Here is a 19,896-nt window from a genome sequence, read left to right as displayed (position 1 = left end):
GTACCACATTTCATCGAAATATAAGTAAAAAGTCCACATTTATAGGCTTTAAAGTACAGGTTTCAGTGTAAATCAGGGTCGTAATTTAGATATAATATGGAGATATCATCTTTCATCTTTAATTGGTTACTACTTGTTGTATTTCATCTTTTTCTAGTTGTCTTTCATGTTCTTATGCACCAAGCTGTCAATGCCTCGGCTCACCATGTGCCAAGACTATGCAAGAGCGACTGAATGTCGCTAGATTTAAACCCAACGCCTTTTACCCCTTCAAGTCGCATGCTCCCAATGCTTTATGTGCCGCACCAAGACTATGCTTTCGAGTGTATCAAGCATGAGATGTAGCTAAGGAAAGGAAAAGAGGTAGAAGAAGGACGTTGCAGCTCTGGGGAGCTGACAAGCGGGTCCCCCTGCTGACATCACTCTCCCTTTCTCCTTCTTCTCCATTGCGCCGCGCCATGGCCAAGATTTAACACTCGAAATTCAAAGAAATTAAGAAGGCTTGATACAAGCTCTCACCTGAGATCAACAATGGCTTGTATCCCTTCTCTTCTACCTAAGTCTCTACTGACGGCTCTCTTTCACAAGTTCTAATTTTGGCTGAGAAGAAAAGATAGGTTAAGAAAGGAACTCGAGCCATTTGCTAAATTGTCGAAACTCAACCAGCTAGCCAAATATGGATAGGCGACGCTATTAGACATGTCAATTCATTGAGAAATCGTGCAATTAAGCAGGCCTGTGAAAATGGCATGAACCCGAGTGCGACATAGCTGGAGAGGACATAATTTGTCATCAAAACAGTAAACTGTTCTTAGGTACATGATAAGGGATATGCTAAGATGCTCCCTGTCACTCCTTCAAGCCCCTGAAGAGAGAAAAAATCAAAGTAGGCCAATGTTAAGCCTTACCTAGCTCGGGCACAATGCATCACAGCCTTAACAGTTGTTAATTGGTTGTTGGTCCTTTGGACACGTGTTGCTCACTCCATGCATGAAGCCAGAAGATGAATATTTTTCTCTAGAGGTGCAGGAACATGACTATTGAACCATGCCTTATTTGGCTGGTCAATCAAAGGCTAAGGTGCAATGCACAGCACCCAAGACTAATCCAATAGCCAAGATGAAGACAGTCAATGATCTTTGACATGTCCAAATGCAATTAGGTGATCCCTTGCCAACTAAGCCCTTTAATCAAGTTCAAGCAGTATAAGACCTTGATCAAGCAGTTGATGTGCAAGATGAAGACACCTCAACTAAAGCCAAACCTAAACCCTAGTTGCTGCCTATAAAAGAGCACCCCTAGCGAAGTTCAAAAAAAAAATTATACACCCCAAGCCTCTGCTAAAAAGCTATCCTCTAGAAAAGAAAAAAAAGCTTGATGTGTTCCCCTGCCAAGTAAGCCCTTTAATCAAGTTCAAGTAGTATAAGACCTTGATCAAGCAGTTGATGTGCAAGATGAAGACACCTCAACTGAAGCCAAACCTAAACCCTAGTTTGTTGCCTATAAAAGAGCACCCCTAGCGAAGTTCAAAAAAAAAAAGTTTATACACCCCAAACCTCTGCTAAAAAGCTATCCTATAGAAAAGAAAAAAAAAAGCTTGATAATTAGCTAAGTTATGAGCTCTTTTCCTTTTCCCTCTCTGTAAAAGCAAAGAAATTAGGTAATTAGCACATAAGAGATGTAAAGCCCTTGGGGTTGTGCTATGTATACATTTTTAGGTTGAAATAAAGTTAATTTTAGTTGAAATTTAGCTCTTCTCTTTACTATTCTATCTTTTCTTTGTTGCACTTTTCTTTTCTTTTCTTTTGTCTTTCATCTTGTACCGATTTAAATGGATACGAAGCGGATAATCCACTTTAAACGGATATGGATACAGAGCGGATAATCCACGAATACATATCTGTTTTAATAAAATATGCGCCACAATAAATATGAGAGTAGCTTGTCTAGGGAAGCCCACAATAAATCTAAAATATGTGTCAGATAGGCAGTGTTGTAAAATGTAGTATGCGGAAGGGCACCACATACCGCATATACGGTATACGGCTGCATATACGGATTTTTATGCGGACTTATATATGCGGATTTAAAATTAATAATTCATATATAATTTGTATCATTGTATGCATAATCTCACAGCATAAATTTGAACAGCCCAACAATAAATCTATTTTTGAACAGCCCACACATATTTCATAAAGATCAAGCCCAACAATGAATCTATTTTTGAGTTTTCAACAGGAGCAACCCATATTGATAAAGCCCAACAATCATATAGATATTCAACAGCAGTAGCCCAACCCAAATCAAAGGATATGAAGCGACTTTTGTTCTCAGTTTGCGTGCGCACATGTCGTCCGGATTGGTTTGGAGAGAAATCAAGACTCTTTAGTCCCACTACTACAAATAAAAGAAATTAAATCGCTCCGTAGCTTATAAAAAAGGCTGGGGACTGCGAATGGAGAACAACTTAACTTGACAGAGTTGTCCGGGTGAGTGGGTTTTGGTTAAAGCTGGATACCTAATCCGTATTTTATTGGATGCGGATTTAATATGCGACCCGTATACACTAATTTTATGCGGTATACGGATTTTATGCGACCGATTAGATAATATGCAATCAAAATTATGCGGCCGGATATGCGGAACTGCATATTAGACCACATATTACTTTTCTTTACAGTTCGCTACCGCATACGCATATGCGGCCGCATTTTGTTACACTGATAGGTGCATGCTAGAGTGGAAAAGAAAGGAATTGGACCCTAACTATTAATGTTAGTTCCACAACGGATGAACAGTATATAAAGAAGCGGATAATGTTGAAGAGTATATTGGATAGAAGAGGAGAAAGGAGAGCTAGTCGATAATTTGGAGTGGGCAAATCTGAATATATGCGGATATTCAATCTGTTTACAAGTTGAATAAATTATCTGTGTCCGAATCCAGATGTCCTCCTCTTATTTGATAAGTATCCGAATTTGAATTCAGGAATTATCTAAATCCGTTTAATTTAGATTCAGATTATAAGCAAATTCAAATCGGATATCCGCTGAATAATCCAACTCCTTTACAATACTAGCCCGTAGGCAACAATCATTTGCTGATGATCTTATCCTGTGACATTTTTCTCACGTGTAATCTTTAAAAAAAAATCTATTTCTTGGAGTTTTCGAAAGTTCTCTTTAGGTTGCACTGAAGAAAAAGCATGTTTACCAGTTCATTTAAATATTTTCTAGAACCATAGTCAATGCATGTATCATTGTTATATAAAAAAATTTCCAGTCTAATAATTGAGTCTAAATAATTGAACAGCGCATCTTTTCTCACTATAACGCCGACAAACAAAAGTCAAGGAAGCCAATCTCTCCTGCCCCAATCTGTACATCTGATTCTTTCCAATGTGGATAGTGGTTGAGTCCGGATCTTTTGCATTATTTCACAAGTTGAATAAAAATTCAGTTAGTCCGATCATAATTCAGATCAAATGATCCAAATCTGTAATATGCAGAATCTCTTTAAGATTTGTGGTATGTTCCTTTCCAACAAAGATAGTTATTGAGGAATTTGGATCCTCTCCGGAACCGTAAAAGAAAATATTTTAGAATTAGTGTATCCGGACCATTCTTTTAGCATTGCACGAATCTCAAAGCACAAATAATACTGGCTCCCTGCCCCATCCCGATCAAGAGTAAATCTCAAACTGTAAAGTGAAAGGAATCTTTTACACACACCGGAGAGCATACTCGTGTTTGTGGTTGAGTCAGGATCCTCTACATTATCTCACTATTTGAGTTTAAATCCCGACTGTCCAATCAGAATTCGAATCAATCCGGTCTGAACTTATAATACATAGGCCTCTTTAAAATTTGTGCTAATATATAACAACCGGATCGGATTCATATCTTAGGTGATATGAATTAGCAGTGGTTTGGTGGAGGGACCCTTCTGCTTAGAAACCGACCCAAAATTTGATATAGAACTTCAGTTTTGGGCCCCAAAACAAATTAATGTGGATATATTTTTGCCTTTTCCTTGATATCATATCATGGAAACTGGGATGGAGAACATGCATCCTAGTTAATAGTAATCATTGCGTGTTTCTACAATAAATTTCTTCATCAATAATTAGAGGACGACAAACTAAAATTGTCATATTTACAATTATCAGTCCTTTTCCTTGATATCAGACATAGTATTTCAGTTTTGGACCACAAAAACAATAATGTGGATATGTTTTTTCCTTTTCCTTGATATCATATTATGGAAATTGGGATGGAAGACAATGAGAATGGTTCGATGGACATTAAATTAAATTTAGTTTCAGGTTTGATTAAAATCATTTGATTTACATTAAAATTTGTGTGCACTTGCTCTTGCACAAATTTTAAAGTCATTTGTACAATTTTGATGTGGATCGAACGGTCCTTATCGGATATTGGACCGAACGAATTTGGTCCAATACCCATCAGACCACCTTGATTTCATGGACAACAGGCAGCCTAGTTCATAACAATCATTGTGTGTTTCTACAACAGATTCTTTCTTCAATAATTAGAGCATGACGGACTAAATTTTTCATATTTACAATGATTATTATATTTTTTTTTCAAAAGTTAGTTTCTTATTAATATGAAAACCATTACAATGTCAGCTGGTATCATCTCTTTGGTGCCAGTATCAAAACAGAACATATTACAAACTAGGTATTTAGTAAAATATATATACAAATTACAATGATTAATTATTAGCAAATAATAGCTTTTCTTAATTAATTCAAACATATATACCTCCACACTAGAATCAAAGAATATCTTACCAACTTCTAACTTTGCTTTGACGAAAAAACTAAGTTGTTGCAAAAAAGAAATCAGCTGTGTTGCACGCATGTACACGTTTCTTTTAATTGCCCGGATGTACAAGTCTTGCTTAGGTAATGTGTCACTGAAGGAACAAGATAGAAAGCATGCGGACTTAATTATAGAGGTGGCAAAACTTGAATTTAATCCGAAGAATTCATCATTCGATTCGACTTGAAATGTAATGTAATGTCTAGTGACAAAGTTTGATGAGATTTGAAAATTCTGTCGGGTTTAATTAATTTCATAACTTGTAAAAATTAAACTGATTTGAATCTGAGATAATTACAAGCTTCGAAGGATGACCTAAATCCAAAAATTATTATCTCAAATCAGATCCTTTAAAAACATGACCTAAATCAGAAAATGATCCCATATCATATCATTTATAACATAATCCGAACTACTTTGATAAGGAAATTAAGAAATAGGCCTTGATGGGCGTCTGAACGTGTCAACTGTCAAGTGATTCCTGTGAAAGGGGGAAAAGTATCTCGTTGAAATTGCATTAAGATTTAAGATCGATAAAGACTTCCTAACTAATATTTTTCGTAACAAATTATGTAATTCTGTTAAACACTTAAAAAAAATTACAAGAAAATTGATCCATCGACTTGACGCACTATTAATTAGAGGACAATATTATATGTTCTTGTTAAGGATCTCCTGCTTGTAGCACCAATTAATTTTTTATCTCAAAGGTTAAATTTAGGTTTTGGATATTAAATCGAATATCTAAACTTTAAAAAAAAAGAAAACATAATGTAATAACATTACATCTTTGTAATGTAGCTTTGGAAAATAAGATATCCAATTTTCCAAAAACGCTTTCTATGATTGTATCTTTGCTGACTACTCTCAATTACAATCGGTACCTACCCCCGAGTCCGCATCATCTGCAGAGGAGTTTGTGCGAGTGTTTTATTTTCAAAATTAACATCAGTATTATGTGAAAGTTTGTTATATAATGTCAAAACAGCTGAAACTTGAGGGCGTTGTTCAGCAGAGGAGAATAAAAAAAAAAATGTGTTAAAATAATGTTGAAATGGGTGCGAACAGATTAAAAATTAAACACAATTTTAAAAGATTGAAAAAGTGTGAAATTAAGATAAATGTTTAGGGTCAAATCCATTCCAGTGGCACTTTTAGTCCTTATTATTTATCAAGATTCTACATAGTAATTATCGCATTATTGAGGAAAGACTAAAAAAAATAACTATACTAGTAATGAGAACTAGCATTTAGTCTAATAGCAAAAGCACATGGTCTATATAATTCAGATAGAGAAAATTATTTGTTATATTACAAAGATATTAAATAGTTGTGTAGCTTGACTTCCAACCTTTACTCAAAAAAAAAAAAAAAAAAAACTATACTAGTAATTAATTATCCACGGACTTATTTGCAACAAAAGAAAAATATTCATAAAACTCTTTCATATATATTCCATTTATTATTCTGCACTTATCCAATTCTCTTGATTTTTCATGGGGCGCCGAATAAGCCGTTAGAAGTTTATAATATTATGAGTAATTTATTTGCACCTAGCTAGCCAATTACTATAAGGAAGATCTAATTAGATCTACTCATCTACATATAATAATGTTCTCAGTTCTCACCTAATACGTTATGGGTTATAACTTATAATTAGCGCCCGCAGTCTCTGAAAAGGAGGCTTGGTTTTATCCGGTCAAATCATCGGATAAAGATATTGACAGAGCAGCTTTGTTTCATAATCATACAGCATACGATTGCTGTGTAAAGCAAAAACTGCTTTGTTAATATCTTCACACTCAAACCCTCGTCTTTCACACTTGCGATATTTGAAGTTCTGAATCCATCAGATTTCTATCAAAATGAACGGCACAGATTTAATCAGAGAATCAACATGGGAATGTGCAGCCCCATCGCCGACTGTTCTCGCCATTCGCCAATCACATTATCCAGTAATTAAATTATCTTATCCAGAAATCCTTCCTCGAAATAGCTAAATATATTATTTTTTAGTGACCAAGTGGACAATAGTTAATTTGATTAATTATTCCATCCATCTCCAGTTCTCCACCGAAAAATACATTCTCTCTTGCTATTTTTTAACTCGACTAATACGATAATTATAGATAGACTCGGTCTATACTCCATAACACAAAAAAATTGAACAGTTTGCTAGTAGAGATATATTTTATATAATTCACTGTTATAAGTAAAGATATATATTTTTTAACATTTTACTCTCCAAGTGAATTAAAGTATTAAATTAGATGTGTTGTGTGTATGTGATTGTGAGGTCACCCGCTCTTCGCTAACGTTAAAACTAGGTTACAAGACCCGTTCTGAAACCAACCAACATTGAAAGTGCGATTTCTGGATAAATTTTGTTAATAGAGGTGCCGATGAAACTTTTAAACTTATTTATATTGTATTTTATTAGATGGACATATATCTGTAACTGTTTTATTAAAGTAAAACAAGAACAAAAATAATTTTATTTGAATCTATAATAATATAGATAAGAGCTATTTTATACTTATTACATGTTAAGCATAAAGTAATTAATACATTATAAAATCATATATGAAAATTTTTTAATGCATACTATAATTAATGATAGGGTTGAGTTCTGCATTATTTTATAGGTTATATTTAATTTGTATTTTTGATGAAATGAGAACAATAATTATATTTGTGATATTCTCTTAGATGTTTTTAAGTTTAAAATAATATATTTATATTTTTGTTATATTTTTAGGTCATATCAATTTATTTAATATTTATTCATTATTTATTCGTTATCTTTTAAATTTTACTGATGATGGTAAAGTATGGATAAGATAAGACTAATGCTTAACATGTAATATTAAGTTACAAGTAGAACTAGGGTGCTCTTAAGCTCACCAAAGTTTTGGTGAGCTTAACTCTAAAACTTATCAAATCGATTTCAAATGACGAATCCGAACCGTTGAAACCCGCCTACCTTACGTGTGATGCATCTACATGTGAAATTTTTAAACATTCGAATTAATTTAGTATAAAGTCAAGCGGTCAAAAAACGCTCAAAAAATGAATGAACTAAAATTAATTTATTACCCTTCTAATTTTGACCGCTTGACTTTATACTAAATTAATTCGAATGTTTAAAAATTTCACATGTAGATGCATCACACATAAGGTAGGCGGGTTACAACGGTTCGGATTCGTCATTTGAAATCGATTTGATAAGTTTTAGAGTTAAGCTCACCAAAACTTTGGTGAGCTTAAGAGCACCCTAGTTCTACTCTTAAGTTACATATAAAGTTAATTTTAGATGGGTATGGATTAGACATTTGCTAACGGGTAACCCGTGACCCGTTACGGGTAACGGGTAGGACGGGTAAAGGGGTAGGTCGGGTACGGGTAAAACCCGTAACGGGTAGACGGGTAATTGGGCCAAAACCTATATCCGGTCCGTTTATTACCCGTACCCGTTGCGGGTTGACGGGTACGGGTCCGGTCCGCCCGTTTTTTTTTTTTTTTTTTTTTCTATTTTTTCCCTTTTTTTTCTGTTTTTTTCAAAAAAATTCAAATTTTTTTGAAGTGAAACGGGTCGGGTACGGGTAACGGGTACGGGTATGCGGGTAGATGGGTACGGGTAACGGGTACGGGTATGCGGGTAGATGGGTACGGGTAGGCGGGTACGGGTTGGTGGGTAGACGGGTACGGGTACAACGGGTTATTTTTTAAATCATGTTATCCGGTCCGTTTATTACCCGTACCCGTCTACCCGTTTGTACCCGGGCAACGGGTACGGGTACCACGGGTAACGGGTACGGGCCGGGCAAAACGGGTTCTACCCGTTCCGGGTTTAGCAAATGCCTAGTATGGATACAAAAATATCTATACTAAGTCTGTACCATACCAGTTGACACATCTTATATATTTTTAATTTAAATACAAGGAGCAAGTACACTAACAAAAACAATATTTTTTATATTTGAAGAAAAATAATAATAAAATTAGCATTTAAGAATTGAATTTAGAAATAACTGAAAATAGAGAGGGGCGTATTTTGAAACCTGACTGCTCGGTCAGATATTGAATGTCCGGTCATCACCTCAAAAAAAAAAACAAAAAAAATGTCCGGTTGGCGCTGTTCAGAAATACAAATAAGATTAAATTTTAATCTGTGCTAAAGAGCTTATGTTCGGTTATCTTAATCCGGAGATAAAAATTAAGGAGATTTAATTCTGAGATAGAAATGTCTCAAGGCTCAGAAGATTGAGATTCAAGTAAAAAAAAAAATAATTAAAAAAATATATCTTAATTCTTGCTAAGGAGCTAGTGTTCAGAATGATTAAGCGACTGAGAAAACTACTAAAAAAGGTAAAAGGAAACTTACATGTTTGACTTTATACTCAGCTTAAATTTATGTCTTTTGTTGGCTGGGCCATACTTTCGTTTTCGTATCTGATCTTTACCAATTTCAATATCAAATTCTGATTTGATTTATTTTTCTCCTTAAAAAATTGCTAACAAAACTTGTAATCTGATCAGGTATGATTGATTAATTGCTTCTGTCTGAAACGGTGCTCTTTCAGTATTAGGTACTCGAGCAGGTTTTGTTTGTCAACTGGAGCAGGTCCGATTTTTTTATTTATATTTAAAAAATAAATAAAATTTTGAAAAATAACCAAACAGCTGCTGTTTTTCTAAAACTATCCAAATCGGAAAAATTTCCGGTTTTAGCACCAATTACCGAAAAAAAATCCAAAAATTCATGTCTAAAACCGGAAAAAAAAATTCCGGTATCCATTTCCGATTTTTAGTCCCAAAACTGGAACAAAAAATTCCATAAATGATTTTTTTTATTATAAACTCATTTACATATATACATATATTAAATATACATATATATGTTGGCTTTTGGGAGCCCTCGACTTATCTGTTTGACTAGATTTGCAAAACATACATAATTGCATTTTACAGTTTTTATCTTGAATATTTGTGCAGGTTCATGACAAGTAAATGACTAGTAATTACACATCAAGAATGAATTAACACACTGCAATACAATATCATGGATGTGGTCATGAAGGCACAAGACACTGGATAGCTAAAGCTTTAACTCAAGATTAAGGATAACGTATAGTAAGATTGGTAAAATAGGCTTGAGATTGACTTAAGTGAGGCCTACCGTTGTCACGGTCCAGTGACCGTGATAACAGAATAAATAATCATGTACAAATCTCGTGACGCTTCAAATAGTTTTAGCATCACCGAACGCTAACTCTTCCAAAGGATTTCCGTGATGGGAACCGTTGTCACGGTCATCTACCGTGATCAACAGTGACCACCGTTATACTCCAAACCACTCTGATGGACTTACCGTTGTGACGGTCCCCTGCACTGTTACAACGGTTAGCACCACTTACTTCTTTTTTATCAGCTCTCTATAAATAGAAGCTATACCAAGGTTTTGATTATCACTCTAGCCGCCTCCAACTTTAATATTTCGTATTTACAGATCTAGAGAAAGCCGTTGTTGCTTGTGCATTCCAACTTCAATATACACAATCAAACTCAAGCTTATTCAATCAATCAACCAACTCCTAGAGTGATCATGTGTGATCGAATCATTTACTACTTTGAGCTTTGTGCTCACCTTGCAATCCTTGAAGTCCTTGCGACTCAGATTGTGTTGTTAGGGCCGTGTGACTTCCCAGAAGAATTGTAAGGGCTCACCGGTTCCACCTTGGACTCCTTTCTCATTGGGTAAAGAAAGGCACGCCATCTAGAAGGTCGCGAGCCCCGGAGACGTAGGCGTTAGTGCCAAACTCCGTAAATAACTCTCATGTCAAGTGTCTCTAAACTCTGCTATTTACTTTATTTACTTTACATTTAGTTTAGGACAAAGTTATTCTAGTTTCCGCCAAGAATAACTTATAAACACACTATAATATTATAAATTAGATCAAAAATATAAAAAGGCCCTATTCACCCCCGGCCCCCCCCCCCCCTCTAGGTGCCTTTGGGACCAACAATATATATATATGAGTAGAACTAAGGTATTCTTACCCTCACCAAAGTGTTTGATGAGTTTAACTCCAAGACCCATCAAATCGATTTCAAATGATGAATCTGAACTGTTGGAACCCACCTATCTTACGTGTGATGCGTCTACATGTGAAATTTTTAAACATTCGAATTAGTTTAGTATAAAGTCAATCGGTCAAAATTAAAAAGGTTAATAAATTAATTTTAGTGCATTCTTTTGAACGTTTTTTTTACCATGGCTTATTTTAGCTATTTTAAAAATCCAAACGACCGATCCGAACTGCTCAACATGATCTCCATATTGAAATGTGCTTGGAGACCAAATTTTATATTTTTTGGAATTTTTTACTATTTATTAAGCAATTTTGAAAATCGCTGATCCGGTGGTCCATAAATTTTTACTGTTCACAGCAAAACAGCAGTTTTCAAAATTGCTTAATAAATAGTAAAAATTTTTAAAAAATGTAAAATTTGGTCTCCAAGCACATTTCAATATGGAGATCACATCTAACGATTTGGATCGGTCGTTTCTACTTCACGCCGTATTTTCATTTTGAAAGTCCAAACGACCGATTCGAACCGTTAGATGTGATCTCCATATTGAAATGTGCTTGGAGACCAAATTTTACATTTTTAAAAAAAAAATTACTATTTATTAAGCAATTTTGAAAACTGCTGTTGACAATGAATAAATTTATAATTTAAATAACTGTATTAACTAAAAGAAGGTTTAATTTGGAGTTTACTAATAAATCTACATGTAATGAATATTATATTATTATGTGTTAAAAAAATTGATCACGTCTAATTAAATAACAAATGATATAAATAATTAACATTTGATTTAGTGACAAAGACACATAATCTTTAATATCGGAGGTCATGAGTTCGAAATCTAAATAGAGAAAATATTTTATTGTAATAACATGGATTTGAAAAGAGCGTTGGATGGCTTGACCTTCCGTCCTCTCATAAAATAAAATAAAATAACAAATGATAAAGAAATTATACAATATTACCTAAAGGCAAATATTGTATTTTAAATTCCAATTCATAAATGTAATTTAAGATGATATTCCCTACGCTTTTTATTTTTATTTTTTTGCAACTCTCTTCCAGAAGGATGTGGTTTTCCATAATAATGAAAATATTAAATTTACTCGTCTTATACACTGATGCATACAGCATATAATATAGGTAATAGTTAGCAATTTGTTGGGTTTGACTGTTCTTAAATAGTAAAAAAATGATTAGTCATTAATAGATTTGGATTGTTCATTCTAATAATAGAAGGTCAAGATCCATCATCACTTTTGGTAGTGTTGCAAACTTCCAATTAATGTTGGGCAGCTACACTAATTTGTCGGAAATGGTGTCTCTAGTATTACAATATCTTTCCAGGATAATTACTTTAAGAACTATTTAACAAGGTAAATGTAATATATAAACTGTCAATTTAATTTTAAAAATGGTAAATTTCTTCATAAAGATCTACTTAGGCTATTATTTGGAACTTGTATTCATTACTCTTTAAGTGTTGTATTTCTTTTATACATGAACTACAATTTTGATGATTTGCGGCTTTATAAATTACGATTGTAAGATTTTTTTTTTTTTTTGAATCAACTTTACAATATAATAATCATGGTAGTGAATATTAATTATCCTTGGTTGTTTATAGATTAATGAAATTACAAAATTGTCCGTAATGTTTTAATCAGTCACTTAATGATATTTATTAGTCAATTAAATGATATTTTGTATGTATTATAAGGTTGAGAATCAAACGAAACGGACACACGGGACACGGCATATAATTATGATATTGAGTATCTCTTTAGAGCATCTAGCAAAAATTCTGATAACTGAACAAGAGTAATTCTAGTAGTTATTGATAAAAAAAAAAAAAAAAAACTCGTAGCTGATGACTTGCTCGCTACCAATTCAGAACAAAAAAGAAAAGTTTGTAATGAGTTCGTTGGATTCTGACTCAACTCATAACTAGTGAGTTCAAATTTAACCTAATTCAACTTATGTTGATTCGGATCGTAATTGACTTGACTCAACTCAGTTCGTTCTAACGTAAGCTTTGAATTCAAAGCTCGACTCAGCATGTCATCTCGTTTACAACTTTAAATCGAAGGATCAAGAGCGAAATTAAAAAATAGAGATTATATTTTTATAATTTTATTTTATAAAAGACGTTAAAAGATATTAATACATATGAAATTACAAAATTTAATGAATTACAGTATAAAATTTCAATTTACAGAGGAAGCTTAATCCCTTTACTCACTACTGTCACTGTGTGTTCCGCCCCTGCCAAAGATGAAAAGATCGCATTTGCAAAGTTGGCCCGAGTTGAAGAGTAATGCAGTGAATTCGTGTATTATCATCTAGTGGCAGTATTAATCACTTTTGCCTAAGTTGAAAACTTTCTCAAGGATCAAGGACATAAAAGTAAAATCAAGCAACCTTTTGGTATTTGCCAGCACGAAATAAATCTCCTGTTGTTTCTTCCGAATAACAGGAATCTGTTATTCAATCTCAAACGTTCAAACTTTTCCATGCACGAATATTAACGAAGTAAATTTTACATATGCGATTCTCAGTGAAGATCAATGGTTGAGATCGTAATAACAGCTCTTGTTATTCCAAAGAAATAACAGCAGATTTATTTCCTTTCCACTTTCCAGCAGCGAACGAACGACAAGGGTCAGAAAAAAGGCAAAGAAAGAACATATGTGTGGGGTCCAGTCACCCCCCGTAAATTTAAGAACCCATTGAAGCACTGTTCTTCTACACTTCCTTCCTTCACCTTCCTCTGTTCCCTCCTTCCCACAAAATTCCAATCTTTACCCACCAAACGAGATAAACCCACCACCATACTTTCCCTGCCCCTGCCCCTGCCCCTTCTCGATCTTCCTTTTCTCTCCAGGGGCATTGGGCATTTGGGCATTGCGTTTTCGTCTCTCTGTACATTTTCAAAATGGGTGGGTTTCTGCTACATTTAATGGGCTTCTGTTTGGGGGCATTTATGTTGCTGGTGGGTTCTGCCACTGTAGCACCAGCAGGTGGTAATGGTGTCACAGGCGGTGCGGCGGTCATAGTGGACGGTACCAACCCCATTGCTACCACTGATGACGATTTTGTGTGCGCCACCTTGGATTGGTGGCCCCCAGAGAAATGTGACTATGGGACTTGTGCCTGGGGCCTCGCCTCCATGCTTAATCTAGTCAGTGTTTGCTTCTTGTTTCCATTTCGTTTGCATTGTAGCCAGGTTTTCAACTTAGTTTTTTTTTTTTTCCTGGGTAATTTTGGTTTCATTAATGGTTTATGAGGTAATTTTTTTTTTCCTTAATTTTTGGTTTGCACAATTGGGTTCACAATCATACTCTGAAAACTTTATTTTAGAGGTAGAACTGTAGAATGATAAGAATCTCTTACCTTCATAGTTTTTTCAAAGGCGTGGGCAATTGTTTTACCATCTTATGTATTCTTTACATTCATCAGCATTTCCAAATTTGCAGAGAAACAAAGGTAATACCAAACATAGAGGTCAAATGAAGTTTTGAAAGGCAGTTTTCCCTTTGTTAATAAATCCCCTTAAATGATATAAGCTAGAGAGCCATTTAAGTCCCCGGGAGAACCTCATTTTTAGTTGTAATTAAATCTGCGGGACTAAAAAGTTCAAAAAGGCCCCTTAAAACAGTTGTGATACTTTTTTTGGTCCATCCGCTGATAATATTTTTTAAAAATAATAAACTCAGGAATTTTTGAAGTTTGTCCAATATTTGTACTAAACTAATTATCTTATGTTCCCAACAGATTATTTTTATAACAAGCATGTCAGAATGGTTCTTTTTTTTTTGAGAGAGAATTATACAGCCCACCTATCTACTTGGTACATTATTTTAAAAGAAGCGTCTCTGACACCCACAGTAAATTTCTCTGGCGTGCCCAATTTAATATTTGAAAATTGGGTAACATGGAAATTAAATGCAAGAACAATCACTTATTAGTAATTTATTGTTGTATAATCTTTTGGGGCAAAAAAAAAAATGCAACTATTTTTCTTTTTTTGGGGCCTTTATTGGACACAATTTCCTTTTGTGTCCCATTATTTCTTCATAGAAAAACCTTAAAAAAATACCAGTAAATAAGCATTTTTTTTAAATGGTGATTGACACAGGTGTTATATCTTTTCCTTCATGCAGGATCTTTCCAATAACATCTTATTGAATGCCGTCAAAGGTGGCCACAATCTTTTTTTCTTTTTTTTTTCGGTTAGTTCAATAACTAAGTTCAGTTAAAATGTGGTAGCTTTGTATTGATGGCACTAATTCTGATTTTTCTTTATTTTTGTAGAATTTTCTCCACTAAAGATCCGACTCGGCGGTACATTACAAGATAAGGTGATATATGATACCAGGGTGCCTCCACAAAATTGTCCCCAGTTCACCAAAAATGCTTCTCAGCTGTTTGGTTTCTCTAATGGTTGCCTCCCTATGGGAAGATGGGATGAGCTGAATGATTTCTTCAAAAAGGCTGGGTATGTTTGCTATTTCACCTAAAATTATGGGTATATAATAATGAGAAGAAATACATTAGCTTCCAGAGAGGGTCCATTTTGATAGAACAATTTGATTTTTGTTGTTTTTGTATATACATACAAGTAGGATTGGGTCGGGACCAAAGGGAGGTGGTTACTTATTAGTTATTATCATACTTGCTACATCATATCTTCATAAATGAAGGTCCATAATTTAAGTACTGTTCTTTTTACTGGTTAATAATAAATTTATTCTCGTCGGTTCGGTTGTAAATTAAAATTGTTACTGCTACTGTACTGAAGCCTCAAGAAATTCTGTTTAAACTTATATTTGATTCGACAGAGCTAAGATATACTTTGGTTTAAATGCACTAAATGGACGGATACCGATGTCTGATGGTTCATATGGAGGCCCTTGGGATTCCTCTAATGCGGCATCTCTCATTCGCTACTCGGTTAACAAGGGTTACACAATCCATGGTTGGGAACTAGGTGAGATAACTTGTAATCATGTTTGCTAACCTCAAGGTCACGGATAAAGGATAATAATAGTGGTTTTATAAAAGAACACATCAAATCAAAGTTCTAATCGGTTAGTTAGACCAATTATCACTAGTAACTTGTGGTGCTCTTATACACCAGCTACCAAAAGAGGAATTAAGTGGTCTGCTTACCAACTCATCAATAAGAAAAACCTATAATATCAAGGCCTGTTTGAGATCAATCATTGTTTGAACCTGTTTTAGCTTTTTGGTATTGAAGCTGGGTTCTGAATTCAGAATATTGTGCTGTTAGATTGTAAATCATCTTATAAGTTGCATTATTTTGTGCTGAGCAAGCATTAAGCTAGAACAAATCTGACCAAAATAATAGCAAGTTATGTATGACTTGTGATTTGGAATGAAAACAGGTCCGGTAATTACTTGGGTCCTATCCACAACCAAAATTCTTAAAGCTTTGTATAAATCATGAAAGCATATTCATTAGGCTACTTTGGTATACTAGTAACAAAAAGTCAAATAACAACAGCTTGATTAAGCACTAGCAGCATGGCTGGACCCCACCTTACCAGAAACCTGAAAAACATAAATATCAGGCTCACTGGCCCAATCTTACAACACAAGAATCACTTGTTAGATATCACTTTCCCAACTAACACTTTATCCATTCCTTCTACAACAAGTAGTTACCAAACATCTGATTAAATGAATTAATAAACATTGTTTATTATTTATCAATCATAACCGTGGAACCGCGGGCTTAGCGCAGTGGCGTGAGCCCCATCTCTCTACGGAGAGATGCGGATTCAATTCTCGAGAATAACATCTAAGAAATGCCAGGTGTACCAGTGCCTTTAATAAAAACAAATCAATCATAACCGTTCATGCAGTTGATATATATACAGTTAGTAAATCACAACCCTTTTATGTCTAAATTGTTCAACTTGTTTTACAGGAAATGAACTTTCTGGAAGTGGTGTTGGGACGCGAGTAGATGCAGATACATATGCTGCAGATGTAATTAATCTAAAATTAATAGTCGATACAGCGTACCAAGGGTTTCAAACAAAGCCATTGGTAATAGCACCAGGCGGCTTTTTTGATGCGAGTTGGTTTACAGAGCTTGTTAGCAAAACAAAACCAAACTCACTAGATGTGATGACTCACCATATATATAACCTCGGACCAGGTAGGTATATTTCAATCGCAAATTAGTGTTTATTTTGTCTGTTTAACAGTAAACATATTATTACCAAGACTGTCACTATGACCTAATTATTGTAATCATCTCAGGTGTTGATAATCATCTCATTGATAAAATCCTTAATCCGAGTTATCTTGATGGAATGGCAAACACATTTAGCAACCTTCAAGGTATATTAAAAAATGAAGGGACCTCTACTGTTGCATGGGTCGGTGAGGCTGGTGGGGCCTACAACAGTGGACACCACCTTGTCAGTGACTCATTTGTCTTCAGCTTCTGGTGAGCTAAACTTCAACAAAATTTTCTTAATGATGATGATGATGATGATGATGATCACAGTTGTAATAGCGTGTGTGAGTACAATATGTGGCAATTCTGATAATTAGTTAATATTCAGGTATCTGGATCAACTCGGGATGTCAGCAAAGTATGACACCAAGACATATTGCCGACAGTCATTAGTAGGTGGAAATTATGGCTTGCTTAATAGAACAACATTTGCACCAAACCCTGATTATTATAGGTAATCTCTTTTCTCTTTGTTCTTCCCTCTTCTCTGTGTATGCCTTTTGCAACTGGATTGAAAAGAAAATTTCATAAATTCATCTCTTGTTCTTTATACAGTGCTCTTTTATGGCATCGGCTAATGGGTAAAAACGTTCTCAAAGCAAACTTCAGCGGAACAGAAAAAATTCGTGCATATGCACACTGTGCAAAGGGATCGGTGAGTTGAACATGAACAATTAATATATCTCCAAAAACTATATCATTGCTTTCGAATGATAATAAAAAAAAAGAAAAAACTAAATTTCAGGAAGGGATAACTCTGCTTTTGATCAACCTAAGTGGCAACACAACATCCGAAGTCTCAATTTCAGCCAATAACAAGGCGTATAAACCTCTAAAGCAACATGAAAGGCATTCCAAGAAAAAAACCAAACATGTAAAGGGATTTGGTGAAAGAGCTATGGGTTTCATAAGAGAAGAATATCACTTGACACCTAAAGATGGCAACATTCAAAGCCAAACAATGCTATTAAACAACAAGATTTTGGGCATCGATTCGAGCGGTAATATTCCCAAATTGGAGCCAATCGAATTAGAGGCCACACAGCCGATAACGGTTGCCCCATACTCGATTGTTTTTGTACATATTCCCTATTTCTATGCACCAGCTTGTAGGTAGCATAGCAAGGTTAATTGAGGGTCCTTAATCCTTATTGTTTGTTAAGTTAACATAAATTGGACAACTAAGTTGTCTGATTTATTGCCAAGCTGTAAGGCTTGGAAAGATTTGTATTAATTCTCGTTTGTTTGATTGGATAATAAACGACTTGAGAGGAATAGAAATATAAGATTTGCAATTGTACAAATGGCTTCTCTTTCAAGTCTTGGATTTTGGAATATTTGATCTCCACTATCTTCTTTTCTTTTTAAAAGGGAAAAATAAATTAATAAATAAATCTGACATAATAAAGATTTATCCTCATACAAAAAGTAGACAATAGCATCCGAATATGTATGGCATCATTTTTTTGCAAATATGAGATATTGTTAATTATAGATATGAACGTTATATTCCTTTTCCACCTTTTAAATAATTATATTACAATAAAATGGTAATTGCCGTAAAAAACAAGGTTTCTGTCATTGTGCTAAATTGGTTGTAGACAATTGGGGTGAAAGATATTCCATCTTAACGAAATTAAATAAACTGAAAAGGAAAGGATAAAAAGATACGAACTTTATGAAAACATCAGGTTTTAGCCATTGAAATTTATGAATGCAATTAATATACACTTGCACGATTGTGTGCATTTTTTTCAGAAATACCTTATTAGCAACACTACAGTTGGTCACATGGCGCAATCGAAACTTTTGTTTTGTGGTCCTAAAATTCAGGTCCCTGGTACCGTACCACAGCCATACCGGGACCAGTGGGGGTCCCCCAGTTAACCATACCATACAGAGAATCAAAGTCGAAAGTTGAATCCACTGCATGGTAAAATTCAGATTTTTCATTTAGAAAAATTATAATAAAATAATTTAGGTTATTAGATTGATTGAATATATATTTCGATCCGTAGAAGAAACTAGAAAAATGGATGCAACCCATCTAATAGTCTTAACTTTTTCTCGGTTCCTTCAGGATATTAGATAGATTTTTTGTGGTAGGGTATTCCGGTATTGTGCGATCCATCTAATAGTCTATATTATTTTAAAATAATTTCTACAGAAAAAAAATTGGGTCAAAGATTACTTGGCTTGTTTATCTAAAGGAAATATACTTATAAAGGCACAAGTACCTTTTGATCTCTCTGTTTCTTTTTCTTTTTTTTGCCCCAAGCTATATCTAATTATTATGCGTCTACGAACCATGAGCAATTTGTTTTCAGATTTTTCAACTTCTACATTTGGTGGAATCCGTAAGAAAACAACTATTTATGGCCAGTGCCTTTTCAGATTAGGAAATCTTTTTCTCAAAAAAAAAAAAAGGAAAATAATATCAGGAGATGTTTGATGATGTTTTATTTTATTTTATCTGATCTGTTGAAAAATGAGCTTCATAAAATTTGGAACTTCCTGTATATTCCATAAATTTTGTGACTTGAATAACTAATGCTGTTGGCCTGTACTTGCCAGCTTGTCTTCAGATTACACAAAATTGTGTTAGAAATCGAGATTTACTCATATTTTTTTTCTAAAAATATCTTAAACTGAATTGAAACATTAAAAGCTAGTTTAGAAGTT

General features: G+C 34.3%; 1 protein-coding gene across 2 annotated transcripts; it reads left to right on the top strand.

The window, feature by feature from the left end:
• The first annotated feature begins 13,685 nt into the window (after positions 1-13,685).
• Positions 13,686-18,518, top strand: GUS3 (glucuronidase 3). 2 transcript variants are annotated; one of them, XM_078301790.1, is made up of 9 exons: positions 13,686-14,124; positions 15,107-15,143; positions 15,258-15,441; positions 15,785-15,933; positions 16,897-17,130; positions 17,235-17,424; positions 17,543-17,668; positions 17,770-17,869; positions 17,960-18,518. In XM_078301790.1, exons 1-9 carry the CDS (start codon positions 13,879-13,881, stop codon positions 18,329-18,331), a joined length of 1,638 nt encoding a protein of 545 aa, XP_078157916.1. In that variant the 5' UTR covers positions 13,686-13,878; the 3' UTR covers positions 18,332-18,518. The 2 variants fall into 2 exon arrangements, with proteins under 2 accessions (XP_078157916.1, XP_078157917.1); XM_078301791.1 differs by having other exon boundaries at positions 13,691-14,124; positions 15,082-15,143.
• The last annotated feature ends 1,378 nt before the right edge of the window (positions 18,519-19,896 follow it).

The sequence above is a fragment of the Carex rostrata genome, chromosome 4, assembly GCF_964058835.1.
Source record: "Carex rostrata chromosome 4, lpCarRost1.2, whole genome shotgun sequence".
Classification (NCBI taxonomy): Eukaryota; Viridiplantae; Streptophyta; class Magnoliopsida; order Poales; family Cyperaceae; genus Carex; species Carex rostrata.
This window is presented reverse-complemented; position numbering and strand designations above follow the sequence as displayed.

Bases quoted from the DNA above. Each gene is read 5' to 3' on its own strand.
- GUS3 (XM_078301790.1), top strand. From the start codon at position 13,879: ATGGGTGGGTTTCTGCTACATTTAATGGGCTTCTGTTTGGGGGCATTT. The intron at 14,125-15,106 runs GTCAGTGTTTGC...TCCTTCATGCAG, and splicing joins TCGCCTCCATGCTTAATCTA to GATCTTTCCAATAACATCTT. The intron at 15,144-15,257 runs GTGGCCACAATC...TTATTTTTGTAG, and splicing joins CTTATTGAATGCCGTCAAAG to AATTTTCTCCACTAAAGATC.